Below are 10,930 nucleotides of genomic sequence, written 5' to 3'. Positions count from 1 at the left end.
GCGGGGCGCGCTCCCATTGGCTGAACGCGGCGAGGGGGCGGGGCGGGGAAACCCCCTCCCGCCGGGGGCGGGCCGCGCGTTGCTATTGGTGGGTGCGCCGGTGACGTCACGAAAAGGGCGCGGTTCGCGGCGTTTCCCGCCCCTCCGCCCGGTCACGTGGGGGCGGCCCCCGGAAGTCTCGCGAGAGGCGGCGCAGCAAAGATGGCGGCGCCGGGGACGGAGGCGGCGGCGGGGCCGGGAACGGGAACGGGCCCGGGGCAGGTCCGGGACGGGACCGGGAACCGGGACAGGGAACGGGGAACCGGGACCGGGAACGGGAACGGGGAACGGGAACCGGGACCGGGAACGGGGACCGGGAACCGGGACCGGGAACGGGAACCGGGAAAGGGAACGGGGAACCGGGACCGGGAACGGGGAATGGGGAACCGGGACCGGGAACGGGAACGGGAACCGGGAAAGGGAACGGGGACAGGGAACGGGGACAGGGAACGGGGAATCGGGACCGGGAACGGGAACCGGGAACCGGGAAAGGGAACGGGGAACGGGGAACCGGGAACGGGGACAGGGAACGGGGAACCGGGACAGGGAACGGGCCCGGGGCAGGTCCGGAACCGGGACAGGGAACGGAGAATGGGGCCAGAGAATGGGGACAGGGAACCGGGACAGGGAACGGGCCCGGGGACACGGAAGGGAGCAGAGACAGACACCGGGACCGGGAATGGGGCAAGGTCCGGGGGCAAAGTCGGGGACCGGGACAGGAGCAGGGAACGGGGCTGGGACCGGGACCGGGACAGGAGCAGGGAACGGGACAGGAGCAGGGAACGGGACAGGAGCAGGGAACGGGACAGGAGCAGGGAACGGGACAGGAGCAGGGAACGGGACAGGAGCAGGGAACGGGACCGGGACAGGAGCAGGGAACGGGACAGGAGCAGGGAACGGGACAGGAGCAGGGAACGGGACAGGAGCGGGAACGGGACAGGAGCGGGACCGGGACAGGAGCAGGGAACGGGAACGGGACAGGAGCAGGGACCGGGACAGGAGCAGGGACCGGGACAGGAGCAGGGAACGGGAACGGGACAGGAGCGGGACCGGGACAGGAGCAGGGAACGGGAACGGGAGCAGAGAATGGGACCGGGACAGGGAACGGGGCTGGGAACGGGACAGGAGCAGGGAACGGGAACGGGAACGGGAATGGGGCCGGGACCGGGACCGGGACAGGAGCAGGGAACGGGGCCGGGACCGGGACCGGGAACAGGCACAGAGAAACGGCACCGGGACCGAGAGCAGAGAACGGGACCAGGACCGGGAATGGGGCAGGAAACGGGACAGGAGCAGAGAATGGGACCGGAACCGGGACCAGGAACGGGACAGGAGCAGAGAAGGGACCGGAACCGGGACCGGGAACGGGACCGAGAGCCGGGACAGGGACGGGACCGACAGTGGGAGCCGGGATGGGGGAAGGGACCGGGACTGGACTGGGAACGGGGACAGAGAAACGGGACTGGGAATGGGAATGGGACCGGGACAGGAGCAGGAACCAGAACCGGGACAGGAGCAGGGAATGGAACCGGAACCGGGGCAGGGAACGGAACCAGAACCAGGACAGGGATCGGGACCGGGACAGGAGCAGGGAACAGAACCAGAACCAGGGCAGGGAACGGGACCGGGACCAGGACTGGGACAGGAGCAGGGAACGGAACCGGAACCAGGGCAGGGAACGGGACCAGGACCGGGACAGGAGCAGGGAATGGAACCGGAACCGGGGCAGGGAACGGGACTGGGACAGGGACAGGAGCAGGGAACGGAACCGGAACCAGGACAGGGAACGGGACCGGGACCGGGACTGGGACAGGAGCAGAGAACGGAACCAGAACCAGGACAGGGAACGGGACCGGGACCGGGACAAGAGCAGGGAACGGAACCGGAACCAGGACAGGGACTGGGACCGGGACAGGAGCAGAGAACGGAACTGGAACCAGGACAGGGAACGGGACCAGGAGCAGGACCGGGACAGGAGCAGAGAATGGAACCGGAACCAGGAAGGGAACGGGACCAGGACAGGGACCGGGACTGGGACAGGAGCAGAGAACGGAACCGGAACCAGGACAGGGAACGGGACCAGGACAGGGAACGGGGCCGGGACAGGAGCAGAGCACAGGACCGGGAACGGGGCGGGAACAGGACCGGGACCGGGACCGGGACAGGAGCACAGAACGGGAACAGGACCGGGACCGACAGCAGGGACCGGGATGGGGGAAGGGATCAGGACCGAGAATGGGAACGGGGATCAGGGACCAGCTCCAGGACCGGGGCCGGTGCCACAAAAGGGACCGGGACTGGGACGGGGCCGGTACCGGTTTGGTACCGAATTGGTGTCGGTGACCGGGAAGGGATCGGGATGGGACCGGTACCAAATCGGTGTCGGTGACCAGAAAGGAACTGGGGCCGGTACTGGATCGGTGTCAGTGACCGGGAAGGGATCGGGATTGGGACGGGACCGGTACCGAATCGGTGTCGGTACCGGGATGAGATTGGGATGGGTTCAGTACCGGTACTGGTACCGGTGTCGCTGATCAATCCCGGTCCCGCAGGTGTCCAGCAGTAACGGCGCCGCCGGGACCGGTACCGGGATGGGATTGGGATGGGTTCAGTACCGGTACCGGTGTTGCTGATCAATCCCGGTCCCGCAGGTGTCCAGCAGTAACGGCGCCGCCGGGACCGGAACCGGCGCCGGGACCGAGAGCCCGCAGGGGCAGCAGCAGCAACCGGCACCAAACGCCTGGCAGGTGGTGAAAGGCGTCCTGTTCAGGTGAGCCGGCACTGAAGGGGTTAACGGGTTCCTGTTCAGGTGAGCCGGCACTGAAGGGGTTAACGGGTTCCTGTTCAGGTGAGCCGGCACTGAAGGGGTTAACGGGTTCCTGTTCAGGTGAGCCGGCACTGAAGGGGTTAACGGGTTAACGGGTTCCTGTTCAGGTGAGGCGGCACTGAAGGGGTTAACGGGTTCCTGTTCAGGTGAGCCGGCACTGAAGGGGTTAACGGGTTCCTGTTCAGGTGAGCCGGCACTGAAGGGGTTAAAGGGTTAACGGGTTCCTGTTCAGGTGAGCCGGCACTGAAGGGGTTAACGGGTTCCTGTTCAGGTGAGCCGGCACTGAAGGGGTTAACGGGTTAACGGGTTCCTGTTCAGGTGAGCCGGCACTGAAGGGGTTAACGGGTTAACGGGTTCCTGTTCAGGTGAGCCGGCACTGAAGGGGTTAACGGGTTAACGGGATTTTTCCCGGAATTCCTGAAGGATTTTTTTCCTGGAATTCCTGAGGGATTTTTTTCCGGAATTCCCGAGGATTTTTCCCGGAACTGCCAAGGGATTTTCTCTTCCGGAATTCCCGAGGGATTTTTTCTGGAATTCCCGAGGGATTTTTTCTGGAATTCCCGAGGGATTTTTTCTGGAATTCCTGAGGGTTTTTTCCGGAATTCCCGAGGGGTTTTTTCCCCTGGAATTCCTGAGGGTTTTTTCCGGAATTCCCAAGGATTTTCCCTGGAATTCCCGATTATTTTCTCCGGAATTCCCGAGGATTTTTCCCGGAATTCCCGAGGGATTTTCCCCGGAATTCCCGAGGGATTTTCCCCGGAATTCCCGAGGGTTTTTTCCGGAATTCCCGAGGGGTTTTTTCCCCTGGAATTCCTGAGGGTTTTTTCCGGAATTCCCGAGGATTTTCCCTGGAATTCCCGATTATTTTCTCCGGAATTCCCGAGGATTTTTCCCGGAACTCCCGAGGGATTTTCTCTTCCGGAATTCCCGAGGGATTTTTTCTGGAATTCCCGAGGGATTTTTTCTGGAATTCCCGAGGGATTTTTTCTGGAATTCCCGATTATTTTCTCCGGAATTCCCGAGGATTTTCCCCAGAACTCCTGAGGGATTTTCCCCGGAATTCCCGAGGATTTTCCCCAGAACTCCTGAGGGATTTTCCCCGGAATTCCCGAGGGATTTTCCCCGGAATTCCTGAGGGGTTTTTCCGGAATTCCCGAGGCTTTTTTCTGGAATTCCCACGGGTTTTTTTCCCCTGGAATTCCCAAGGATTTTCCCCAGAACTCCTGAGGGATTTTTTCCGGAATTCCCGAGGGTTTTTTTCCCCTGGAATTCCCCAGGGTTTTTTTCTGGAATTCCCAAGGGGTTTTTCCAGAATTTCGAGGGATTTTCCCCGAAATTCCCGAGGGGTTTTCCCCGGAACTCCCGAGGGGTTTTTCCAGAATTCCCAAGGGGTTTTTCCAGAATTTCGAGGGATTTTCCCCGAAATTCCCGAGGGGTTTTCCCCAGAACTCCCGAGGGGTTTTTCTGGAATTCCCGAGGATGTTTTTCCCCCGGAATTCCCGAGCCTTTTCCGGTTTTCCGCAGGATTTTCATCATCTGGGCCATCTCCAGCTGGTTCCGGCGCGCGCCGGCGCCGCAGGAGCCCCACGGAGGCGGCAGCGGCGCCCGCAGCCCCAGCAGGAACCTCTTCCCCAAGGACACCCTCATGGTCCGCCAGAATCCCGGGAATTTGGGAATTTGGGAATTCTGGGAATTTGGGAATGTGGGGGGAAATCCGGGATGGGGATTGGGGGAAATCCTGGATTGGGGGAAATCCGGGATTGGCGCCCGCAGCCCCAGCAGGAACCTCTTCCCCAAGGACACCCTCATGGTCCGGCAGAATTCCAGGAATTCCGGGAATTCTGGGATTTGGGAATGTGGGGGGAAATCCGGGATGGGAAATCCGGGATTGGGGGGAAATCCGGGATTGGGGGAAATCCGGGATCAGAACCCGCAGCCCCAGCAGGAACCTCTTCCCCAAGGACACCCTCATGGTCCGACGGAATCCCGGGAATTCCCAAAATCCGGGAATTCCGGGATTTGGGAATGTGGGGGGAAATCCGGGATGGGGATTGGGGGGGAAATCCGGGATTGGGGGAAATCCGGGATCGGCACCCGCAGCCCCAGCAGGAACCTCTTCCCCAAGGACACCCTCATGGTCCGGCAGAATTCCGGGAATTTGGGAATTCTGGGAATTCTGGGATTGGGAATGTGGGAGGAAACCTGGGATGGGAAATCCGGGATTGGCTCCTGCAGCCCCAGCAGGAACCTCTTCCCCAAGGACACCCTCATGGTCCGCCAGAATTCCGGGAATTTGGGAATTCTGGGAATTCTGGGATTGGGAATGTGGGATTGGGGATCAGATCCCGGATCCGGGGCGGTTCTGGGATCGGATTCGGGATCAGATCCCAAATCTGGGAGAGATTCCGGGGTCAGATTCCGGATCGGGAATCCCGGAGACCCCAGGGAACATTCCCAGGATTTTTGGGCGTTCATTCCCAGGACTTTTTTGGATGCATTCCCAGGATCAATTCCCAGGATTTTTGGGATCGTTCGCAGAGATTTTTTGGATGAATCCCCAGGGATTTTTCGGATGAATCCCCAGGGATGAATTCCAGGGATTTTTGGGATCATTTCCAGGGATTTTTAGGATAAATTCCCAGATTTTCTGGGCTCGTTCCCAGATTTTTGGGCTCATTCCCAGGATTTTTGGGATAAATTCCCAGGATTTTTGGTATAAATTCCTGGGATTTCGGGCCGAATTCCTGGGATTTTGGGGACGAATTCCTGGGATTTTTGGGCCGAATTCCTGGGATTTTGGGGACGAATTCCTGGGATTTTTGGGATGAATTCCCCGCATTTTTAGAATAAATTTTCAGGATGAGTTCCTGGGATTTTGGGGACAAATTCCCGAAATTTTCAGGACGAATTTCCCGGATTTTTGGGATGAATTCACAGATTTATGGCTCGTTCCTAGGGAATTTTTTAGGATAAATTCCCAGGATTTTTTTGTATAAATTCCTGGGATTTTGGGGCCGAATTCCTGGGATTTTCGGGACAAATTCCTGGGATTTTGGGGCCGAATTCCTGGGATTTTCGGGCCGAATTCCCGGGATTTTCGGGACAAATTCCTGGGATCTTCGGGACAAATTCCTGGGATTTTGGGATGAATTCCTGGGATTTTTGGGATGAATTCCTGGGATTTTTGGGATGAATTCCTGGGATTTTCGGGACGAATTCCTGGGATTTTTGGGATGAATTCCTGGGATTTTTGGGATGAATTCCTGGGATTTTCGGGACGAATTCCTGGGATTTTTGGGATGAATTCCTGGGATTTTTGGGATGAATTCCTGGGATTTTTGGGACGAGTTCCCAGATTTATAGCTCGTTCCTAGGGATTTTTTTGGTATAAATTCCCAGGATTTTTTGTATAAATTCCCGGGATTTCGGGGCCGAATTCCCGGGAATTTTCTGCCCCGGCAGGACCTGCACGTTTACATCTCGGAGCACGAGCACTTTACGGATTTCAACCTCAGCTCCGCCCTGTTCTGGGAGCAGCGCGACCTCGTCTACGGAGACTGGAGCAGCGGCCGGAATTCCGACGGCTGCCACGAGCACGCCGGAGAGGTGGACATCTCCCAGGTGGGAATTCCCGGAATTCCTGGGATTTGGGATCAGGAGAAGGGAATTTGGGGTCTGGGAATGGGGATTTGGGGTCTGGGAATGGGGATTTGGGGTTTGGGATCAGGAAAAGGGAATTCCGACGGCTGCCACGAGCACGCCGGAGAGGTGGACATCTCCCAGGTGGGAATTCCCGGAATTCCGGGGTCTGGGAATGGGGATTTGGGGTCAGGGATCAGGAAAAGGGAATTTGGGGTTTGGGAATGGGGATTTGGGATCAGGAAAAGGGAATTTGGGGTCTGGGAATGGGGATTTGGGGTTTGGGATCAGGAAAAGGGAATTCCGGGGTCTGGGAATGGGGATTTGGGATCAGGAAAAGGGAATTTGGGATCAGGAAAAGGGAATTCCGACGGCTGCCACGAGCACGCCGGAGAGGTGGACATCTCCCAGGTGGGAATTCCCGGAATTCCTGGGATTTGGGATCAGGAGAAGGGAATTTGGGGTCTGGGAATGGGGATTTGGGGTCTGGGAATGGGGATTTGGGGTCTGGGAATGGGGATTTGGGATTTGGGAATGGGGATTTGGGGTCTGGGAATGGGGATTTGGGATCAGGGATCAGGAAAAGGGAATTTGGGGTTGGAAAAGGGAATTTGGGGTCTGAGAATGGGGATTTGGGATTTGGGATCAGGAAAAGGGAATTTGGGGTTTGGGAATGGGGATTTGGGATCAGGAAAAGGGAATTTGGGGTTGGAAAAGGGAATTCCGACGGCTGCCACGAGCACGCCGGAGAGGTGGACATCTCCCAGGTGGGAATTCCCGGGATTCCTGGGATTTGGGGTCTGGGAATGGGAATTTGGGATCAGGAAAAGGGAATTTGGGGTCTGGGAATGGGGATTTGGGATCAGGAAAAGGGAATTCCGACGGCTGCCACGAGCACACGGGAGAGGTGGACATCTCCCAGGTGGGATTCAGGAATTCCCAGAATTCTGGGAATTTCCTGAGGGATTTGGGGACTGGGAATGGGAATTTAGGGTTGGAAAAGGGAATTTGGGGTTTGGAAATGGGAATTTGGGATCAGGAAAAGAGAATTCCAGGTGGGATGGGGAATTTTCCTGTGCGATATTTGGGATTTTCCCTGGATTTTAATGGGGTTTTTTGTGACCTTTTTCCCGGCATTTTTCCAAGGCTTTCTGGGTTGGTTTTTTTTGGGGGATTTTCCCATTTTTCCCGTGCTTTTCCCGACATTTTCCGTGTTTTTTTTTGCGCAGAGCGTGCAGCGGAACGGATCCATCTACGTCCACGTCTACTTCACCAAGAGCGGCTTCCACCCCGACCCGCGGCAGAAGAGCCTCTACCGGCGCCTGGCCACCGTGCACACCTCCAGGAGTACGGAATTCCGGGAATTCCAGGGAATTCTGGGAATTCCTGAGCTTTGGGATCAAAATCCCCCCGGGAATGGCCCCAAATCCCCTCAGGAATGGCCCCAAATCCCCTCAGGAATGGCCCCAAATCCCCTCAGGAATGGCCCCAAATCCCTCAGGAATGGCCCCAAATCCCTCAGGAATGGGGTTGGGATCGGCCTGGCCACCGTGCACACCTCCAGGAGTACGGAATTCCAGGAATTTCTGGGAATTCCTGAGCTTTGGGATCAAAATCCCCTCAGAAATGGCCCCAAATCCCTCAGGAATGGCCCCAGATCCCTCAGGAATGGCCCCAAATCCCTCAGGAATGGGGTTGGGATCGGCCTGGCCACCATGCACACCTCCAGGAGTACGGAATTCCGGGAATTCCAGGGAATTCTGGGAATTCCTGAGCTTTGGGGTCAAAATCCCCTCAGGAATGGCCCCAAATCCCCTCAGGAATGGCCCCAAATCCCTCAGGAATGGGGTTGGGATCGGCCTGGCCACCGTGCACACCTCCAGGAGTACGGAATTCCGGGAATTCCAGGGAATTTTTGGGAATTCCTGAGCTTTGGGATCAAAATCCCCTCAGGAATGGCCCCAAATCCCTCAGGAATGGCCCCAAATCCCTCAGGAATGGCCCCAAATCCCTCAGGAATGGCCTCAAATCCCTCAGAAATGGCCCCAAATCCCCTCAGGAATGGCCCCAAATCCCTCAGAAATGGCCCCAAATCCCTCAGGAATGGCCCCAAATCCCTCAGAAATGGCCCCAAATCCCTCAGGAATGGAGTTGGGATCGGCCCTGGAGACTTCACTGGTGCCTGGGCACCATCCAAACCTCCAGGAGTATGGAATTCCAGGAATTTCTGGGAATTCCTGAGCTTTGGGATCAAAATCCCCCCGGGAATGGCCCCAAATCCCCTCAGGAATGGCCCCAAATCCTTCAGGAATGGCCCCAAATCCCTCAGGAATGGCCCCAAATTCCCCCAATAATGGGGTTGGGAATGGCCTGGCCACCGTGCACATCTCCAGGAGTACGGAATTCCGGGGAATTCCCGGGAAATTCTGGGAATTCCTGAGAAATTCTGGGAATTCCTGAGCTTTGGGATCAAAATCCCCTCAGGAATGGCCCCAGATCCCCTCAGGAATGGCCCCAAATCCCTCAGAAATGGCCTCAAATCCCCTCAGGAATGGGGTTGGGAATGGCCTGGCCACCGTGCACATCTCCAGGAGTACGGAATTCCGGGGAATTCCCGGGAAATTCTGGGAATTCCTGAGAAATTCTGGGAATTCCTGAGCTTTGGGATCAAAATCCCCTCAGGAATGGCCCCAGATCCCTCAGGAACGGGGGAATTCCCAGCAATTCCCGGTTTTTGGGTTCCAAATCTCTCAAAAATGGGAGAGATCTGATTTTTCCAAGTCCCTTTTTTCCCCTTTTCCCAATTTTCCCCATTTTTTCCCAATTTCCCCCCAAATTTTCCCTTTTCTCCCCAAATTTCCCAATTTTCCCCATTTCCCTATTTCCCCCCATTTTCCCCATTTCCCTGCAGATTTTCCCCATTTTCCCCTCAAATTTTCCCCAAATTTTCCCAAATTTTCCCCAAATTTTCCTCATTTTCCCAATTTCCTCCCAAATTTTCCCCATTTCCCCCTATTTTCCCAATTTCCCCCCAAATTTCCCCCTTTTTCCCCCAAATTTCCCCCCATTTTTCCTCCAATTTCCCCAAATTTCCCCCAATTTTTCCCCATTTTCCTCCTTTTTTCACCATTTTTCCTCCAATTTCCCCCCATTTTTCCCCACTTTTCCCCATTTTTCCCCATTTTTCTCAATTTTTCCTCATTTTCCCCCATTTTTCCCATTTTCCCCCAGTGATAAACAAATACAAGCGGCGGCGATTCCAGAAAACCAAAAATCTCCTGACGGGGGAGACGGAGGCGGATCCCGAAATGATCAAGGTGGGAATTCCGGGATTTGGGAATTTCCAGGAATTTCCTGGGATTTTGGGAGATTTGGGGAATTTTTGTGAATATTTTTGGAATTTTTGGGGGATTTTTTTTGAGATTTATAATTTTTTTTGTGTGGTTTTTTTTTTGCATCTTGAGGATTTTTTTGGGGGGTGTTGGGTTTTTTTTGGTGGGTTTTTTTGGTGGTTGTTGATTTTTGAGTTTTTTTAGGGTTTTTTTTGGGTTCCTTTTTGTTTTTTTGGGGTTTTTGGGATCGTTTTTGGTTTTTTTGGTTTTTTTCGTTTGTTTGGTTGGTTTTTTTTTCGTTTGTTTGTTTCCTGGGTTTATTTGGGGTTTTTTTGGGGGGTTTTTTTGGGGTTTGTTTTGTTTTGATTTGTTTGGGTTTTTTTGGTGTTTTTCAGGGATTTTTTGGGGTTTTTTGGTTTTTTGGGTATTTTTAATTGCTTTTGTGAGATTTTTTTATATTTCGGGGTTTTTTTGGGGGTTTTTTTGTTGTGGTTTTTTTTTCAGGTTTTTTGGTTTTCTTATGTTTTTTTTTATTTTTGGGAGGTTTTTTTGGAAGGGCTTTTGAGGAGTTTTTGTGCTTTTGGGGTTTTATTTTGTTTTTTGGGTTTTTTTTGGTTTTGGGGGCTTTTTTTGGTGTTTTTGGGGGATTTTTTTGACTTTTCTGCCAATTCTTGGCCTTTTCCCTTGCAGAGGGCCGAGGATTTCGGGCCGGTCGAGGTCATTTCCCACTGGCACCCCAACCTGACCATCAACATGGTGGATGACCACACGCCCTGGGTCAGGGGCAGCGTGCCCCCGCCGCTGGACCAGTGTGAGCAGCCGGAATTCCCGGGAAAATTCCCAAAAAATCCAAAAATTCCTGAAAAACCCAAAAATTCCCATTAAAATCGGGGCAGGTTTGGGGTTTGTAGGGCTCCAGTCCCTCCCAGTTCATCCCAGTTCATCCCAGTTCCTCCCCTGGGTCAGGGGCAGCGTGCCCCCGCCGCTGGACCAGTGTGAGCAGCCGGAATTCCCGGGGAAATTCCCAAAAAATCCAAAAATTCCTGAAAAACCCAAAAATTCCCATTAAAATCGGGGCAGGTTTGGGGTTTGT

The 10,930-nt window shown here is 55.2% G+C and overlaps 1 protein-coding gene across 1 annotated transcript in view; it reads left to right on the top strand.

Moving 5' to 3' along the window:
• Positions 1–134: 134 nt before the first annotated feature.
• CLPTM1 (CLPTM1 regulator of GABA type A receptor forward trafficking) overlaps positions 135–10,930 on the top strand; it is a 32,445-nt gene continuing 21,649 nt past the window's right edge. The window contains exons 1-7 of the mRNA XM_085564823.1: positions 135–261; positions 2,691–2,809; positions 4,391–4,514; positions 6,329–6,487; positions 7,735–7,852; positions 9,737–9,822; positions 10,528–10,648. Of these exons, the coding sequence (XP_085420949.1) occupies positions 202–261; positions 2,691–2,809; positions 4,391–4,514; positions 6,329–6,487; positions 7,735–7,852; positions 9,737–9,822; positions 10,528–10,648 (787 nt within the window). The 5' untranslated portion in view covers positions 135–201. The remainder of the gene's footprint in view (positions 262–2,690; positions 2,810–4,390; positions 4,515–6,328; positions 6,488–7,734; positions 7,853–9,736; positions 9,823–10,527; positions 10,649–10,930) is intronic.

This window comes from Lonchura striata, chromosome 34 (assembly GCF_050655825.1).
Source record: "Lonchura striata isolate lonStrDom1 chromosome 34, ASM5065582v1, whole genome shotgun sequence".
In the NCBI taxonomy this organism is placed as follows: domain Eukaryota; kingdom Metazoa; phylum Chordata; class Aves; order Passeriformes; family Estrildidae; genus Lonchura; species Lonchura striata.
The sequence above is the reverse complement of the archived record's forward strand: the minus strand, read 5'-3'. Positions and strand labels throughout refer to the sequence as shown.